The sequence below is a fragment of the Parasteatoda tepidariorum genome, chromosome 11 (assembly GCF_982258835.1).
Source record: "Parasteatoda tepidariorum strain Cologne lab strain chromosome 11, Ptep-v5.0, whole genome shotgun sequence".
Classification (NCBI taxonomy): domain Eukaryota; kingdom Metazoa; phylum Arthropoda; class Arachnida; order Araneae; family Theridiidae; genus Parasteatoda; species Parasteatoda tepidariorum.
The window spans coordinates 253326-273711 of NC_141765.1; the positions used below are offsets into that span (position 1 = coordinate 253326).

A 20386-nucleotide genomic window follows, 5' to 3' on the forward strand; every position below is an offset into this window, starting at 1 on the left:
GCATCCCACGAGAAATAAAAAGAAAAACATCATAGAAGGAGACAAGCTCAAAGGGTGTAACTTGTAGCCAAACATCTACTTGATTTATTTTTTTAAACTTGCAAGTTTGAAATCCATTTGTGCCTTGGTGATTGAACTTTACAGGAGAAGACTGACTGATTGACACTCCCAAGCAAACCTTTACAAATTTGAAGAAAAAAAATTTGTGAGTTCAAAAACCTTTTCGGGTTTTGACAATTGAAGATAGCGCTAACATGAACGGATACACAAATAACCCCACAAAAACGCTTATATTGCTTTTAATAACCTTTCTCAGAGTAATAAATTCATTCGTATTGTATGAAAAATGCCCTAAACATTTAATTTGAAGGTAGATAAAAAGTGACATATTGTTAAAAGCCGACAGATGCCTTTTTTAACTATTCAAATATTGCCATGTATTATGTTTTATCAGAACAGAAAGTAAAGTTTAAACTTTAGTAAATAATATGCACTACTGTAGATACAGCATGTTATTAAAAAGATAATAATTAAAATTTCACACACAATGACATGCAATTCTCAATTTATAATCCTTTATTTTTTAACTTTTGAAAAAATTACATAACCATAAATACATACCATCTTAAGAAATTCAGTATGTCGTTAAAAGGGTAATATTTAAAAATTTAGTAAATATTATTATATAGCTTTCAATTTATAAACATACAAATTATTTATTATGTAAATAAACGAAACGAATTCGTAAACACCCGTCAATTTAGTCAAAAAAATTTATTTCAATCGATATTTCGATTAGGATGAAATATGTTTTAATCGAACTTCAGATCGGCAAATTTGTTAAGTACCATTCTTACTGGATGTAAAAACAACACATGCGAACTCACTCTATGTAATTGATAAGCGAGCTATAAGAAAAATGCAGCAAGAAGCTCCAAGAATGCGGGTTAGCCATCATCATCAAACCACCTCATACGAAAACAAAAGTAATGGATGTCAACAAGCATGGTTTCTTCATGAAAAATCGTTGAAACCTTTCAGTTAATGCATGCTTATGGTATTAATAGAATTTAGTGAATAATTTATAACTAATTATTAAGTTATGTTTGTCTCTAATGTATTTTATTTCTTAGAGGATATTCTTTTATTTTTCTATCTATATAAAACAGCATAAAATTTTATTATTGCCCATTAACGTCGCTATCTTTAGCTGATCCTGGGCAAAGCATTTTTAGGGGGGTGGGGTTTGCATGAATTTTGAACGCTGATATTATTATCAATAGACATTTTTCACTGATGTATTGTGTTACTGCATGCATAATTTTTTTAAGTTGACTCTCTAAAGTTGAGTTGAAAACTCTTGGAACTTTTTCCCACAAATTAAATGTAAACCCTGTAATAAATAGCAAGAATCATATTCACGCTTTATAAATAAATAACTTCAACGTGTTTATTATTATACCACTTTTTATTTTATGCATGTTTAGCTTTGCGAAAAAATAGTTTTTTGTGTATATATTGGCATATTTTTATGAAACTTGCAACTGCGGGATAACTAAAAATGTATAGTGTTGTAATATAATAATTTTGTGTGCACGGATCGCTATATTTTTATGAAATTCGTTACAGAATGGTAAGAAAACTGGGTTATTTCTTTATCTGTTGCGCCTATTACAATCGGAGATATATCCGTAGTGTGATCTGTCGCGCCAACTACAATTGCCAAGGATCCAAATAGATTTTATGCTTGCAGATTTTTTTTTAAAAAAACATGTAGACATTTGTCCGGGGGTGGCTACAAGTTATACCTTTCGAGTTTCTTTCTTTCTGTTTTATTTTTTTTTTTTTTAGTTTCTAGTGGGTCCATACCCGAAAGTTACCAAGGCTTGGTAAATATGGCAGGCAAGGCATAGAATTATGGCAGATAACAGCTCCCAATCTTTTTTAAGACAAATCAGAAGGGTTCCAAAATTAAAAATAGCCTGCATATTTTATCAGATTCAAAATAAAAACACTTATTTAACCCACTGGCGGTTAAGGAAATGGGCAAAATTGGGAGAATGTTTCTCCCCTACACACAGTTCCCCTATCTATTAACATGGGAAAACCGGTTTTGCTATGCAGAGAAGACTGCAGGTTAAAATGCGACTTTTTACGTGCAGAACCATCAGTGGGTTAAAGAAATAACTGTGGAAGTTGTATGTTACTGATTGCATTTTGCCTTCTTATCTACTTAATGTATGGGATGTTTAAGTTTGTTTTTCTATTGAAATTTGCCAATTTGTGCCTCCACTTCAGAAATAGATAAAAGCAAATTTTTTCCATTTGATAACAGATGATTCCTGAATTTAATTGTTAATGCCACCATAGAAAAAAAAGTAAACTTAAGCAATAAGCTGCAAAAGGAAGTAGCTAATATTTTTAAGGCTTCTAGATTAAGGACCTGTGTACAAGTCACTTCTATGTACAAGTCAAAATTTGTCCAAAGCATATTATTTAAATATAATAAAAGATAATCCTTACAATCTTTTCCATTTTTATTTACTATTTTTTTTTCGATACAATTTTGGAAACAGGCTGCAAAATAATCATTTGTTTATTTTTTTCCTTATTAGGGGGTTGCAGAACCATAAAAGTTGAGAAATACTGGTTTAGAGAATGATTAAGACTGGATAGAACTCTGGAGATCTACCACTGGAATCTATATGTCTCTTAAATATTGGAATTCTGCACAAACGATAATTTACAACCTCGGAAATATAATAGTTACCCTTGATAATTAGGTTTGTGAGTGAACTGGTTGTTGCATGTCTCTTGTAGCTCAATGAATTCTGTTTGCTTTGCTGAAAGAGTTTAATTCTTATGCTGAGTTTTATTGCTGGAGATGGCACAAATGTTTTACTAATTTCTGCTTTCGCATAAAAGAATGTACATGCCTACTAATAAATTGTTGTTTGCATGTTTCTCCTGATTCGTTCATGTGTACAATGTCACATGAACTAACACGGCAAGTTTTCTGCTGAGCACTAGCAATGGAACTTAGTTATTATGTCCTCATAGTCATTTAAGTAATAAAGATCTCAGAACTGCACTTTAAAACCTAGCAAAGTTGTTACAATGAATTTTGTATTTTGCATTATTTTAAAGAGGCAAACTGTTCTTAAAGCTTATCATGCTTGATTTTCTCTACAATATCCTTTTTGATTTTAAATAATCAGCAAATTATGACCTGCATAATTCATTGTTGTTTATAAATATTTTTGTGCGAATTTCAGTCTGGTGAAAGTCTTTTATTTATTGCAACTGTTGTTGCTGCTATTTGTGCCTAGTGGAAAACTGGATATTCTAAAAACAACATCTTTTTTTTTTATTTCCTCTTTTTTCTTTTTTTTTTAACAACTTTCAACCTTTTAAAAATTGGACTTGGGACTGGCTTTTTTACTCACCTTTGTTTAAGAAATCTGCTTTTTGTGCAATTAGTATCTGAATATTCTGAATCAATGTGATTACCATCAAAAATTGAATTTTTTGGCAGCATTTTTAAATTGTAGTCTCAAAAATAATAGTGTTTTTTTTTTTTAATTTTGCCTTTTTATTGTTATATATATGTAGCATATCATGAAATATTTCTCTAATTAGGTTCATTTTTTACTTCTGATAACTCTTTTCTATCTTAAATAACTATCATCTTTTTTTCATGAAAAGTTATTGTTTCTAAAATTAAAAGTCAATGTGATCTTAAGTATTTAAAGTTTTAAGTCTTGCTAACTAAAGTCTGTAAAGTCTTACATACTAAAAAATATTATTAAAAGTCAACTTGAAGAATCTTTTTGTACCTTATCTTTTTCTTGGCAAAGAAAAAGTAACCATATCAAAAAGTGGTTTATTAGAAATAAAGTGCTTATACTGCAGTGCTGAAAAGGAAATTTCATTTTTTCCCCATGTCCACTGGCTTTTTAGTTAGTATTATAAATCACAAAACTTACTTAGATTGCTGTAACATTCGATTTAAGTACTATAGATGTTTAGTAGAGTAAAACCTATATAAAGATACTGTTTATAACACTATTTCCTTGAGATCTCTATGAAATTCTTATTTCCTCAATTTATTTTGAACATGCTTGCAACAATAACTACCTCTCAGTTAATCTGCCTATGATGATAGTTTTTCCTCTTTAGAAAGTTGGTGGTGGTTATAACCTGACTTTTCTACCCGTGAAAAATAACTTTCTGTCAAACCTGAATGATGTGAGATAACAAAAAGAAAAAAAATTTTCCCCTCCTAAACATCCAGCATTTTATTAATGAGAAAGAAAATTCTTTTGGGAAAGAGGAATAACATGTGCAATAGCTTTCCTTGTCATTGTGCAGGAGGATCTGTGTTTCTTGTCATTTGGAATGGGGGGGGGATGTTATCCCTGTACCCTGATCTTGATGGGAGGGTCTATTTCATCTGAAAAGCATCAGTCTAGACTTCGAGCTTGTTTGTGGGAGGGTTGTTGTGTGGGTTTTTTCTCATAGTGATCATTTTCAAATCTTCTTATTCATAAGTTATCATTTAAAGAAAAGTTTTAAAATTTCGGAAATTGCTCAAGGATTGGAGCAAATTAATTCTCCCTAAAAAATTTGAGATTTCATAATTAAAGATACTTTTTTTTGAAGAAAAGATATTGAAGATGCTGATGGAGAGAATAAAATTGAGAACAAAAGAAAAAGATTTAAAGATCCTGTGACTGATGAGGCTATCCTGTTTATGTTTTTAATGATACTTTGATAGCTGAATTCACCTGCCATTGACTTTTTTTTCTTTCAAAATAAGTCAGAAAGATGTGCCTTTTGTTTTTAAGAGAGCACAGCAAGAGTGAAAATACATCTTGGCTCAGAGTCCAAAGATAGATGGCAGCACCATTCATATTTGAGGCCACTTCCTCAATTTAGACATAGACCTGAAGGGAAAGAAAATTTTCTCCTAATCCCTGTATCCATGGTACTGCTCAGCAACTTACCACAGGACTTGCAATTCTAAAGATTTTACGAACAAGTATATTCTCAAGTACTCTGTGGTTTCTAGCACAATATAGGATCGATCTCCGTCTGATTATCTAACATTTATGCTACCTCAGTCCTGATGCTGTTCTAATATGATTTAATGAAATGGAGAAACAAAATGTGCCAATTAGTGGTCTGATAATAGCAGACAAAACAAGAACATTGGTATGTTTGCTTCAAAGTCAGCAATGGATGAATTACTTCATTTCGGTTCATTGTAGACCTCGCCCAAAGCTAAGCTGTCAAGATAAGGATAATTGCTTTCAGGTGCGTTAAAAAGCCCCCCTAGAACGGGCTTGGCTTAATACTCTCTGGGCATGATATAGTTTATTTCTTCTGGCGCTTTTCTTATAACAAGGTTACTATTTCTCCTGGTATGAAGAAATGATTTTTCCTGTCCGCAAGTGTGTAATCAAAGTCTTAGTCATGAGAGGGAAAAGTCTTAGCTATCAGAGGGAAAATTTTCTAAGAATGAAAGAAGCTTGACCTTGACTTACCACCATTTCATGAATAGCTTATCTTGTCTAGCGAAGTGAAATAGATTTATGTAGTGTTTCTGCAATTTTAAATAAACTATGAAATTAAATAAAATTTCAATTCAGAACATTTTTTTCTAAGCATTGGAAGTCGTTATTAACAATCGCATTAAAGAAATATTTGAAATCTTTAAGAATTTTTTTAATTGTAGTTCAAATCTAATTTTTCATTGAGTACAATTATTACGTCAATTAAATTTAATGAAATCGACCATAATGTTATTATTATGATTAATAATTTTAAACCATAAATTTTCACACATATAAGAATTTAACATAATATAGTAACTGCACCGTAAAAGCATAATTAGAAATAATAAATTTTTTTCAAGATTTTATGGGATAATGATTGAAATTATTTCTATGTATTGATATTCAAGCCGTGATACAGACTTCCGAACTAAAGAACTAAATTAAATTCATGTTCAGTACAGAACTGAGAAATCATTCAATAGTCTTTAATGGTAGTAACAAAATATTTTCACAACAATTTTATTTATTATTATTAAGCACAACATTGTTAAATGCGGTTTTATAATTCACTCTCTTTTTTTCCCAAACCCAAAGTTTTTTTCTTACTTTTTCAAAAATCTTGATCTTGAAGATTTTCTTTTTAAAACTTAATTGTTCTTTTTCGCAAATAAATTTTTCGACAATTTATTAGCTTTCAGAAAAATCACCTTTTACTAAAATAAATTAAATATAGTTAGTTGGTTTTTGTCATACGAAATGAAGGAATGTAAATCAATTTGATCAATCCAAAAATTTCTTAAAATTGAAATGAAATTATATTTTATACAAAAAGAAAAAAAAATGTACAGAAAACTTTTTTTACACATAGAATATCCCAATAAGCAACGCCTGTGAACTACATTTTTAAAATTATTTTAAAAGTAAAGTTGAACTTTTAGTTTTTATTAGATGTCACAAAATAACATTGAATCATGGAAAAATCTACTAAAAACTGGACCAATAATTTATGAGGTAGGAGACATTGAAAAAAGTTTGAATAGCAGAATTAAAAGAAAGTAGTTTAAATCCAATTAAAATTATTTCTCAAGAAATACTTTAGTAGTGTTTAGGTCATGAAATTTCTCATACTTAAAAAAAATGTTTCAAAGCTTTCAAAGAACATCAATGAATTACAAACGAAAACAAGTATTTTTGAACACCCTATGCCAAAAAATAAAGCAATTAATTTGAATGAAAGATTAAAAAAAGATTGATGATGGATAGATGAAGTAAAAGATTTTGCATTGACTACTTTGGTTGTTGTTTGCAAACCCCTCCATACTTAAAATTTTAATAAAATAGTAATTTTTTTCCTGCATCTTTTTGGACTATAACTCTGTAGATAATCAATGACATTTTCGGAACTATTTTCAATTACTATTGAAATTGCTATTTTAAAGTTTATATAAAAAATTGTTAACAATTTCTCAAGATATGAGCCTTTAAAGCAGTTTCTTCACTCTATGCATGCGCGGAATAATTTTAGAAATGTTTTTAGAAATTTAACATTTTCATCCATTTACAATTTTTATATATTTATTATATATTAAACAGGTGATTAAGAATTTAATGCATTCTTTAAAATGAAAATCACGTCTCCACTCCAAACTAATCATCATGTAGATTAGGGAAAAGAAACCATGTGATTGCTATTTTATCATGGAAGCCAACTCAGAAGACAAGGAAACCCTTAATTTCAGAACTAATTTTTGTGTGAAAGGCCTTTAAGAACTGAGTTTGCGTTACTTGAGTGATAATTTTATTGATATTATACTACTAATTCTATTAATATTATTTTGTTAATTTTTCATGTGTACTATAAGAAAATGTACAATTGTAAAGTTCAATTTTTTTTAAATTTGTCTACCATATTAAATTTAATGACAAATAAGTAAATACCAAGATGGCCCTTGGACGACTAAATTTTTATTGCTAAATTAAACCCTACGAATGACTTAAGTATCTCTAAAGTTATAAAATAATCTTCTTAGTATTTCTTGAGAAATTAATGAAAATGTCAAAATTTTGAAAGTGTCTCGCCCATCATTGTAGGGCAGTATGCAGGGGTGATTGTGAGCCCAAGTTAAAATTTCGGAAAATTTCTTGAGTTAAAAAAAAAAGTTTAAATTGAAAAGTTAGAAAAAAATTTAAACAAGGTTTTTTTTCCTTTTTCTCAATATTTCTTAGTTTACTTAAACTATATTTAAAATTTTACACATACCTATACCATTTTAACATACCTAGGATGACCTGGGGAAGTAATTAAAATTTACAAATATTTCTTTCTTTCTTCAGTTTATGATTATAACAACTATTTACTGATAAAAAATTAATATTAATCATGAATATAAGTTTTAAAGTATCTCTCTGGCTCTCCCTTACAAACAAATAAAATAAACTTTGTTTCTAAGTTCCACCTTTGAAAATTTGATTTCCGGAAACTTCTGTGATCAATGGTTTTTTGAAACGTCAGGGCCTTCGATTTCCGGAAACTTCCGGATCACTGTTAGTGAAAATTCCGGAAATCCAGATTTTTTCCGGAGCACAATCAGCCCTGAGTATGTATTATTGTTACTCAATAGTTGTATTCTCTGTTAAATAATTACTCTCACAAACATGTGGAAGTAGAGCGTCTATCAATAATCCGCAGTAAATCATTCCTATCTGTGAGAATATTTTAAAGTCACACCAAATTAATTTTGATAGACTATAATCAAATGATCACTGACAAAGTGTCCATCCTAAAGGTTTAAAAGACCTCAAAAATTAATAATTTCTGAATTTTTTTTTTTTTTTTAAATTTAACTTTTATCTATTGAGAGATATTTAGAGATTATTCTAGTGCACAAAATATTCTAATGCGCAAAATATTAGTAACGGTTCGTGAGCATTAATAATAGTCTTAAATGTATGCACAAACTGTAATTTGTTTCAATTTTTGAATTTTTATCTGATTGACTTGTATAATCAATAATCTGAAGAATATGTAAACTACAATTAATTCCATTTCACATAAGATCAATATTTTTTTTTCCCTTTAAGTTTAGAATATTTGGTAAATTTGGCTTGACGATTTTCATTGAACGATTAAAAAAATAATGGCCTATCGGGGAATTCTTATGGGTTTCGCTGTTGTTGTTCATTTACGTCGCACTAGAGCTGCACAATGGGCTACATTTTTTTTTCAGTTCATTGTAAAAACTTTTTCTTACAATTTTACCCTTATCAGGCGCATGGGTATGCTGAGCTTTATGACTTACTATATGATAATTTTCTAGAATTAAGGAAGCTTTACAATAATCTGAAATACACTTGTAATAGATTTTCGTTCTGTGTTTCATCCTTATTCTAATTAAAAAATCATTAAATAAAACTAATTTACCACCTCGAATTGATTCGACATACTCAAACTGAGCCATTTTGTTTGCATGTAAATCTTGGAGCCAACCTTAAAAAGTGATAAAGATAGTGGTGTTATCTCTTCCCTCTTTTACAAACAAAACTGGAAATTCAACTCCTTATCAACCCATACCCAATATAACAGGTGCTCATAAAAGAAAATTTTTTTGTTTTGTTAATTTTTAATACTTTTTATTCCTGTACTGATTCACTCTTACTCTTTCACTTATTTTACACTACAATATTTTAAATCGTTAATTTTTTAACTGGAATTTTTAAATTTTTCTCATTATTTTAGAATAATTTAAGTCAAAATAAGTGAAAATATTATATTTAGATTGCGATTATATTTAGATTAGTATTATATTTAGATAATTTATGATTGTGAAGTACAAAATGAAACACCGTTGTTTTTCCTGCATTAAAATTTTCTAAACATGACGCTTCCAACCAATCTTAAAATGTGCACTTATTTAGAGTTAAATTAAGAAAAACAATTATTCAGTATTGAAATTACAAAATTAATTATTGATGTACTTTTGAGTAAGAATTATTGATACAATTTTATAAAAAAAAAACTTACAAAAACTTAAAAAAGTTTTTTCCTGATAATGTAAACAAATTTTTAGTAACTATTCGAGTATTTCTTAAAGTTAAAAAATTCCTAAATATATTTTTGCTTATAATTAGAGTGTCAGAAAAAAAATTAAAACGGACACCACTCTCCAATCTCCGTCAAAAGATTATTAATATGCTACCTTTGTAATTTTTCGCCTACACTTTACGACGACGACAAATGAATCAACAGCAACAAAAGCATTCATTTAAAAAAAACAAATTGAAAGCATTGCTTTATAAAACTGAAGTGCCACAATTAGCTCTTTTTTTATTATTTTGTAAAAAAAAAAAATTTAATCGAGTCTTTTAATGTTTGAGTTTTTTGAATATTACATAGTAAGAAAATTTTAATCATAAAGCATCTTTTATGATAATTATCATGTTACTATTCATAAAGCACCTTTTTATGAACGGTAGCATCTTCACTTGAATTCCATAAATAACTATCATTGTGGTATACTGATTATTTTTTACTATCATTTTGAGGTTTCAAAAAATAAAATAAAAAAGCAAATGCTACAGTTTGATTATTCCCAGCATTTTCAATCGGATAATGCAATGCAGTATGCCCTTTAAATTTAAGTATAAAAAATGCACGAAGACACACGATATGTATAGATAATCTTCAAAAAGTTTGCATCGGACTACCCCCCCCCCCCATGTCATTTGAACGGTACACACAAAAAAACACTCGGAAATGTCGTGTAATGTTTTAACTCAAATCCCTAAAAATCCCTTGTGCATCCGAAAAATTCCGCAAGTTTCACTCTCCCACTAAAGGAAGAATTAATCAACTATATCTCTCAAAACGTTGGGAAATCGGTTTTCCATTTGAGACCCTTTATCGTCGTTGGCATCATAAAGATTTGGCGAGTAATCATCTACGGGAACAGGTGAGGTTTCTCAATAGAGCTCCTCCGCCCACCTCATCAATCATTCAGGTAGGGGAGAAACTTTTAGGCGAGATCTATAAGACAGCCTTCATTTCGTTAACGCCATGGGATTATTTTTAAAACCATCTCAGATAAAGAAAAGTCAGCTTCAGTCAATGATACTGCATCCTGGAAGCAACGAGAAAAGCAGAAGATTGTTAATAAATTTATTCTTTCCATAACGTCTATTGCAAATGAAACAGGCTTATTGCTGTCAGGTTATTCCAAACTAAACCCTGGCATTTGAAGGAGAAAATTGAAAAAATAGTAAAAATCAAAGCATGAGTTTTCAGTCCTGATTTGTGTTAGCAGTACTGGAACTGATAAGTTGAAGTCAGGGCTGGATTAAGACCTCTTGAGGCCCTAAGCACTGAAAATATTTTGGTGTCCCCTCCTCAACAAATCAAATATATCTAGTACTAAATCACGAGTTAATTCAAAATATAAAATCAAAATTTTTTGTAAAAAAAAGTATTTATTCAAATTAAATAAAAAAATTAAAATAGAATCAATTGAAAACTTTTCAATTAATATTAAAAAAATAACTATGTTTGTGTGTATGTACAATGTGTAAAAAAGCAAACACTTCGAATAACTTATGATCGAAAGTTTGAACTCTTATATACTAAGACTCAAAATATTTTAAATTAAAAAAACAGACAAGTACTTTTTCTAAAAAAAGCATGCCTTTTTTTTTTCGATTGATTCGAATTCTTGACTCTCGAAATAAATAGCCATATGTCGAGAATTTTTCAACCCAACTAAAACATTTTAGCTCACAATAATAAAATTCATTTACCTAAAAATAGCTCATTCTAAAAATAATTTTTAAGAAGTATTAATCATTTTATATTATTTTATTTATTAACAGAATAGTCGAAAGAACTTTAAATTGAAAATTTGAACAAATGTCATTTTGAATGACAAAATACAAATTTTAATGTGTACTAAATCGATCAAATAAACCTTAATTATTCAATTTTAAAAAAGTTATATATTTAACATTTAATTTCTCAAGAACTTTTCGACAGATTTCGTTCAAATTTTATATTTTAGCATTTAAATAAATATTCTTTAAAATTATATAAAAATTTGCATATTTTTAAATTAAAAATTGTTCTGACCATTAATAATAAATAATTTAAAAAAAAAAACTATTTTTGACAGGGAATTATTTTTAGGTTAATGAATTTTATTAATAGTTGCAAAATTTTTTCAATTCGTTTCAAAAGTTCTCGGGACATGGCTGTTGAGGGGGTCGATATGCGGACTGTATATTACGAATGATTAAGTACAAACGATAACTATTTAACAATTTATTAACGAAACGATGAATGACGCCATTTGAAGACGTCCGACGATATCAAAAACAAAAACAACAAGAAGTCTTCTTTTCGCCAAATGAAAAGATAAACGAAGCCTAAGCCGATAGAGGCGCCAACATACCGCCCGGCTTTGAAATATCAATTTCAAACAAATACATATACAACAATAAATGACAATTTATAATGCAAATGATAAAAAAAAAAAAAAAAAATTCTAAAATTAATGACTAAATAATCAAATAACATAATATTTTTCAAAAGCAAACTAAATGCATACAATCACATTCTTTATGACAACAATGGAAAAAAAATAAACATGTAAACTAATTACTAGTAGGCTCATTGATAGGTAAAACGCATATATTTGATATGCTGCGTTTAAAGAAACCTTGTGCAGTTTTTACAATAACAACTCGAATTTTTCCATCATTTCCTGGGATAACCTCGTGGATACGACCAATAATCCATGAACAAAGGGGTAGATTATCTTCTTTAATTAAAACTAGTGTTCCTGGTTTAACATTGTTTTTTTCGAATAACCATTTACTTCTTTGCTGTAAATTATTTAGATAATCTCTTGACCATTTTTTCCAAATAGTTTGATTGATTTTTTGTATCCTTTGCCACCGAGAGAGTCGATTATCAGGAATGTCTACAACAGGAAATTCCGGAATACTGTTTATGGGTCGCCCAATTAAAAAATGACTGGGAGTTAGGGTCTCAAAATCATTGGGGTCCGAAGAAAGGGGAAAAAGTGGTCTACTGTTTAATACACCTTCAATTTGGTTTATAACCTTTAAAAATTCCTCTAATGTTAATTTAGAATTTCCAATAGTTCTTTTCAAATGGTGCTTAAAAGATTTAACTCCCGCCTCCCAAATGCCACCAAAATTTGGCGATCTGGGAGGAATAAATTTCCAAACAACGAATTCATGGGATAAGTAAGAAGCAAGATTTTCTGAGTTTTTAACAAGATCATGCAATTTTCTCAATTCAGAATGAGCACCAGTATAATTTGTGGCATTATCGGAAAATATAATAGAAGGCAAACCTCTTCTCGCGAAAAACCTTTTAAGGGTGGCAATTAATGCTTCTGCTGTCAAATCACTTACTATTTCCAAATGAATTACAACATAGATTTTGTTTAAGATTCCCTTCCGCTGATTTTTATATTTAATAAGAAAGGGACCGCATAAATCGGTGCCAGTTTTTGAAAAAGGGGGGCTTATGGTAACTCTTTCTTTCGGTAAAGAAGCCATAATTTGCTGTTCTATCTTAGGTTTGACTTTGAAACATGTTATGTAATCGTGAACGATTTTTCGAGCAGTGTTCCTACCATTTAGGGGCCAAAACTCTTGTCTAACACAATGAAGCAAAGTTTGCGCACCAACATGCAAATTTTTTAAATGAAAATACTGGAAAATTAAAGTAGTTATTTTATGATCTCTTGGAATTAGCAATGGGTGCTTTTGATCATAAGATAAATTCGAATTGTTTATTCTGCCCCCTACTCTAACCAAACCATTAGAATCAAGAAAAGGATTTAAATTACTTACGTGGCTGTCTTTCAATCTTTTTTTATTTTTTAATGCATGTATCTCCTTCCTAAATACAATTACCTGTACTAACTTTACTAGAGAAAGCTTTGCATGCTGAAGTTCCTCTCTAGTGATGGGACCAAACATCCTTTCCTGTTTCCGACAATTAGAAATGAACCTATAAATGTAACTCAAAATACGAATTAGTTTTACAAAATTATTACTTAAAGTGAGAAAACTATTAACAAAGTCTGAGTTGGAAGACAAAGTAAGAGTTATATTCGATGATTTTTTAAGTTCAAGCTCATAAAGTTCACTGTTCAAATTTTCAATGAATTGTTGATCTGTTGGTTGAATGTCTAAATTCGATGGTCCAGAGAACCACAAGTCCAGTGACACCAGTTCGGAAGGATCGATTCCTCGCGAAATCAAGTCAGCAGGATTCTCCTCAGATGGTATATGTCTCCAGTGAAAATTATTTGAAAGTGTTTGAATTTTGGATACACGATTTCCAACAAATGTTTTTAATTGGTGCGGAGAAGAGTTAATCCAAGCCAATGCGATGGTAGAGTCTGAAAATAAAGTGACCTCTTTGATATCCATTCTTAAAGCAGCTATAACCTTTTGAACTAACTTAGCAAGCAAAAGGCATGCACATAACTCCAAACGAGGTACGGATATTGTTTTTAGAGGTGCAATTCTAGATTTACTGGCTAGGATTTTAAAGGCAGAGTTAGAACTGTCAGAATGAAGATATATCACAGCTCCGTACGCCAAAGTGGAAGCATCAGCAAATCCAACGAGAGCAATTTTCCTAACTTTAGAGGTTAGAACATATCTGTCGATTCGAATGTTCTCTAAAGCTTTCAGGTTACTGACAAAACGATTCCATTCTAGAGCAATGTGATCCGGCAAAGTGTCATCCCAATTAAGGTTTTGAGTCCAAAGTTTTTGAAGCATTATCTTAGCTCTACTGATGACGGGTCCAAGAAAGCCAATTGGATCATACAACCTAGCAATGACTGACAATACATCTCGTTTGGTATAGGTTGATTGCTGGGACACGCATACTTGGAAAGTGAACTTGTATTGTCCCGGTTGCCAAATTATACCTAGTGTTTTAGTAGATTCTTCAGTCTCGAAAGAGAATTCTTCGTTAAAGTTGCTATCATTGATCAAGTCCCTGGAATTCGAGTTCCATTTGTGCAAGGTCATGCCACAACTATCAAACATTTTTACTAATTGAGTCTTTAACTCTAAAGCCGATTCAAGATCTGTTGATCCAGTAACTACATCGTCCATGTATAAATCAGAAAGAACAACTTCTGAAGCAAGAGGGTAATTCAACTGTTCATCCATCGCTAACTGCTTCAATGTTCTAATGGCCAGAAATGGAGCGTTTTTTGTTCCATACGTAATTGTTTTCATTCTGAATACTGTAGGCACTTCGTCTTCTTGAGTTTTCCACAAAATTCTCAATAAATCTCTTTGAGACGGATCGATTAATATTTGACGAAACATCTTCCTAATATCAGCTGTTAAGGCAATCTTGTGTTTTCGAAATCGAACAATCAAATCAAAAACGTTTTCTTTCACTTCTCCGGTTAGCAATATGTCATTTAAGCTTTGTCCTGTCGATGTAGGCGTAGAGGCATTAAATACGACTCTTAGTTTTGTAGAAGTTTTGTCCGGGCGAAAAATGCCATGATGTGGCATATAATATGATAAAGAAGGTGAAACATCATCTACAACCTTTTCCATATGACTTAAATTTTAGTATTCATTTATGAATTCACAATAAAGTTTCTTCATTTCAGGATTGGTATTCAATCTTCTCACTGTCTGATTCAAGCGTTTCTGAGCTAAATAACGAGATTCTCCTATAGTTTCCAGCGCTTCCTCACGAATAGGCATTTTGACCATGTAACGACCGCTTTCTACTCTTTTATGATTCTTTTGAAAGTGACTTTCGCAAAATGCTTCTTCATCACTCAAAATTCGGGAATTATCTATTTCTTCAATTTCCCAAAATTTCTTAATGCTATTTTCAATGTTTTCTGCACGATAAACTAAATTACAATAATGTTTGGGGTTTTTGGATTCATATGAACCACCAGCAATAAAACCAAAAACAGAATCTTGAAATGTTAAGTTTTCTGAAGTGCGATATTTATTTTCTTTAATGATTTCAAAAAAATGTTCAGCACCTAAGATCATATCAATTTTTCCAGCCTTAGCGAAAGAGGGATCAGCTAATATTAAATGATTGGGAATAACAATGTTATGTAAATTCAAAGTGTTAGATGGAATTAAATCCGTAATTTTATTGACTACTAAAAATTCAGTACGAAGCGAAAACGATGAATCTTTATTAGAAACAAGAGCATTCAATTTATATTTAACATTTGTTTCATTTCCTCCTAACCCACTTATTGGAATATTTATTCTTTCTCTTTTCAATTCGATTTTGTTTGCGAAATCCGAAGTCATAATATTTACCATACTTCCACTATCCAACAATAAACGTCCTTGAACGAAACAGTTACTCACAGGATTCCAAATCCAAGCTAGAGCCGTTGCGAGAATTATGTTTTTATTTCTACAAGTGTTTGTAGTAGCGAACACATGAGATATTAAATTATCATTTGAAACATTATTTATGTCCTGAGAAGTTGGATTACAGACTGGCGCCTGTGATTCTTGCTCTATTAGAGATTCCGAATGAATCTCCGTTTGGCGAAAATTATTTTCCTTGCGATGCAATAAGGAATTATGCTTAGCTTGACAGAATTTGCATGTAAATTTGGATGGACAGGAATTCAGTTTATGTGATGCATTTAAACAATTAATGCACAGATTATTTTTCTTAACAACATCAAATCTGAGAATTGGTGACATTTTTAAAAAAGAGGGACAGTTGTAAATTAAATGGTCCTTTGAACACAAATGGCATTTATTGCAATTCGATTTCACAACAAAGTTGCGTGCTTTGTTTTGATGTTGAATATTCTTAGCTTTATTCACAAAAAATTGGTTTCCCTGAAGATTTTCTAATGTTTGACATCTTTTTTGAATAAATTCCATAAAGGTATTGAATTTTGGAAGTTCAGTAGAAGTTAAACTCATTTCATACTGTTTGCGACTTTCCTTATCCAATTTTTGAACAGTTATGTTAATTATTAATTGTTCAACAAGATCATTACTTTCCAATTTCATTAATTTTAAACCTCTTAAACTTTTATTTAAAGTATCAATTAAATGTCTCAATTCTTTATAAGATTCTACAGAAACTTTTTCAAAATTCAAAATGTTCGAGATATAATTGTTTACAATTAAACGAGTATTTTCAAATCTTTCTTTTAGGATTTTCATCAAGGATTCAAAAGTATCTTCTGGCGTTTCAATATATTTAGCGTCACCTTTTAAAGCTGAACGTAAATAAAACAATTTCTGCATGCAATTTAAAGACTGATTTTCAGTTATCAAACTATCAAATTGAAGCTTAAAGTTATTCCAATTTTCGATTTTTCCATCAAAACAAGGCAAGCAAATATCAGGCAATTTAACATTTATTTTACTAGTACTTAATTGTTCATTGTTATGCAAATGAGAAATATTAGAACTTCTTGAATGAAAAAGTCTTTGTAAGCTTACCTTGCAAGATTCTATTTGTTCTTCCATTTCATCAAAATGGGATTGATAAGCTTCTAATTCTTCATCCTTCAAAATTGAATAATAATCCAGTTTCAAAACTTCAATTTCTTGAAGAATTAATCCTATGCTATCGATACGAGATTGCAGTTCGAGACAATCAGCCTCATTTCCATTTGTAGAAATAAAGCTTTCCAACCTAGTTATTTTGCTTTTAGAGCTACCACGACGACGATTCAATTGTTTCAAGCTCTTTTCATATTGTTCCTCAGTGTCAGTCATTTTTGCAAATCAAAAATGTATCAAAACGAAATCAAAAACGAAGCTATGACGAAACGAAAACGAAAGTTGATCAAAATTGTTATTTTCAAATTATATCAGGTTTGAATTCCGGGTAGACAGGAACATGTTGAGGGGGTCGATATGCGGACTGTATATTACGAATGATTAAGTACAAACGATAACTATTTAACAATTTATTAACAAACGATGAATGACGCCATTTGAAGACGTCCGACGATATCAAAAACAACAAGAAGTCTTCTTTTCGCCAAATGAAAAGATAAACGAAGCCAAAGCCGATAGAGGCGCCAACAATGGCGAAATGCATGAAACCTGCAATTGAATAAAAGAGTCCAAACTTTCAACTTAAAAAAACTTTTGGGATCTTAATTTCCATATTGTGAATACCATCAATATTTTGAGAAGCAAATATCCAAATTCAACAACAATAACATTTATATATGTAGGTAGAGGAAGCACGTTTGCCGGATTTCATAACTTAAAAAAAAACTTCTGCACCAACTAATTAACATATTTTAAGTTTGGCCCTCAAACCCTTTGAGATCTAATAAGTTAAAATCCGATCATTAAATCAAGAGTTATTCAAGTTTTTTACTTTATTTTACGCACTGTATATAATACAGCATAACTTTTACAAATAATAATGCTTTTCATTATTCCTTTTTCCTTATTAAACCTAATATATTAATAATGATAGGAAGAGAAATGAAGGGAAAAAATAATGATGGGTAATTTTATAAATGCAACAATTATCTTAAATGATCCTATAAAATCTGGATTAAAAATCTGAAATGAACTTATTCCATAATAACAACTCACTCTAGATTTCATCTGTGGAACACAGAACTAATTATCTAATAAAATTATTACTGTTTTGTTCTATATTTTGGACATTCTCGTAGTTAGTTGACCTGTCAAAGGTACAGAGGAGCTTAAGAGTAATAAATTACTATCAATTAAATCTTAATTTGACTATTAAAAAAATGACCTCTTAGAAAAAATGATAGAAATCACTTAAAACTACTGCATTAAACCTGTACTTGAAATTCTCATAAGTGATAGCAGAAACTTAGGTCTGAAAAAGCTGTTACAGTAAATAAACACTCTGTCCTCAATAAGTAAATAAATGCATAAACAAAATACTTTAAATAACTATAAATTCAATGATCAGATTTTCATTTACAAATTCAGAACATTCGTGTTTTTATAATACAAAACAAAAACATAAATATAGCAACAATGAATATAATATAAAAACTGAACTTAAATAATAATCAGTAGAAAATAACAGACCATCATTCTTAATTTATTCACTTTTTTTGTGTTACGATATTTTTTATTCCTGTATGAATACGCGTACATAATACCACATAAGTTTTATAGAAAATAATTTCAGGTTTGGAAAAATATAATCATAAATGTAAATAATCATATGTATGTAATTTTATTAAACCAATATTTTTCTTAAACCAACTAAAATCTACTTTGCCTACTAAAATTTTATGTATTAAATATTTTACATATTCTTTACAACATTTAAAGACAAATTCGTAAAATAAATCAAAATAAAATTTGTGTATTGTTACCTAAAATTTTTATTTTAAATCGAATAACTATTTTAATTATAACGTCATAGAATGAAATTTATTTCGATAAGATCATTCATTTAAAAAATTTAATTACTTCTTAAAACTTATAATACGGCAGCCCCTCTTAAAAAACATGTCACACTGTATTTTTAACAAAAGCTTGAAATTTGTTTTTATTGCTTTTGAGTATTATTGTGCAATAGAATGCTTAAATGTAAAAAAAATTATATAATTTTTAATAATTTTAATTTTACATTTACGTTTAATTTTTTATTATTAAAATATAATACTATAGGAAAATTAAACTCTTCGCTTATATTGATTTAGACAAAATCAATATTGATCGATAAATAATAATTATTGATAAAATTATTTGAAGGATTTAGCTACTACCTGAAGCAACATCAGTTTTACACTGTTACAGCATGCTTTCAAAAGCAATAGTTTAAAATAATGTTTTAGTAGAATAAACTTTTTCTGTGCATTCATGTAGGATTCAGTGCACTCACGTTCTGTGCATTCACGTATACACGGTGGTGTGTAAATACGAGAAATTAGTTACTGATTGTAGCATAAATAATGTTATTGGTTAAAAATTATGTCAATCAAGAAACTTTTCTTTTCCTAGACCTCCCACTTTCTTCAATCTTATAAGTCACCATTTATTTGTATATCTACCCCCCCCCCCCCCCGAAAGGAAGACAATTTGAATTTTCTGAGATATGCACCCTTTTTTCCTTTGAAAAAAAAAAAAAAAGAAGGGGGAATGAGCAACTGAGTCCCCTAAAAAGATATCTGAGATGAAAGGATGTTCTCTGTCTGTAGTAAATCAATTGGTTACGCTTGTCTTATCCTTAAAGTGTTTCTTCTCCGAAAATTTAGCTTTGTATTCTAACACATATGTTGGTGACAATCACGGTGGTCCTTTTCAGGAACCTTCGAATTCATGGAATCGAATGCTGGCAACATACAGATTTTGCTGTTTTACTGGATTGTTTGTTATAGGCAGAAAGCAAGATCAGGTTAAATTGAACCGGTTCCACCTTCATTTGCCCTAAACTTCTTTTAACCTAACCTGTCAAAATGGAAAAAAGGGTGGGGTCGAGCAGGTGTGGTAGTCAAAGATAAGAAAATAATTTTGTTCTTCAGCAAAAGGGAAAACACATGAGGGAAAAGAGTGTGTTGAAGATGATGTTAGGGATTTTTAACTGCTTTGGAACACTATAAAGTGTGATGTAAAGAAGTATCAATTAAAAAACTGTTTATTTCTTTATTTTCCGTTTCACGTGCTTGATAACATATTCAACGTAACAAAAGCGAAATAATTAGCATTATTATTTTACGCAAATTCATTCACAATTTTTATTTCTGATGTTTCTTTTTTTTTTCTTATCTTTTAATAAATCTTTACAATATTTTTCAACTCTTTTTCCT

At 29.9% G+C, this 20386-nt stretch overlaps 4 protein-coding genes across 8 annotated transcripts in view; 1 reads left to right on the forward strand and 3 right to left on the reverse strand.

Annotated features, from left to right (window-relative positions):
- The window catches only part of ClC-c (chloride channel protein 3), an 88951-nt gene extending 88102 nt beyond the window's left edge, over positions 1–849 (reverse strand). Inside the window, exon 1 of one of the 2 annotated variants that reach the window (XM_021144637.4) lies at positions 622–849. The gene's annotated coding sequence lies outside the window, so the exon portion shown is untranslated. The remainder of the gene's footprint in view (positions 1–621) is intronic. The other variant, XM_021144638.4, reaches the window with a different exon arrangement.
- Positions 827–20386, forward strand: part of LOC107445131 (SEC14-like protein 2) — a 151290-nt gene continuing 131730 nt past the window's right edge. For 2 of the 4 annotated variants that reach the window (XM_087154932.1, XM_087154938.1), the window contains exons 1-2: positions 827–1057; positions 2616–2783. The gene's annotated coding sequence lies outside the window, so the exon portion shown is untranslated. The remainder of the gene's footprint in view (positions 1058–2615; positions 2784–20386) is intronic. The other 2 variants (XM_087154940.1, XM_087154934.1) reach the window with 2 other exon arrangements.
- Positions 12195–15170, reverse strand: LOC122269579 (uncharacterized). Its single transcript, XM_087155101.1, has 2 exons — positions 13634–15170; positions 12195–12982 (listed from the first exon to the last, which is right to left on the reverse strand). The coding sequence occupies exons 1-2, from the start codon at positions 15168–15170 to the stop codon at positions 12195–12197; spliced, it is 2325 nt and encodes a 774-aa protein (XP_087011227.1).
- On the reverse strand, positions 15183–17342 carry LOC147801140 (uncharacterized). The gene has a single exon (XM_087155102.1). It carries the CDS (start codon positions 17340–17342, stop codon positions 15183–15185), a length of 2160 nt encoding a protein of 719 aa, XP_087011228.1.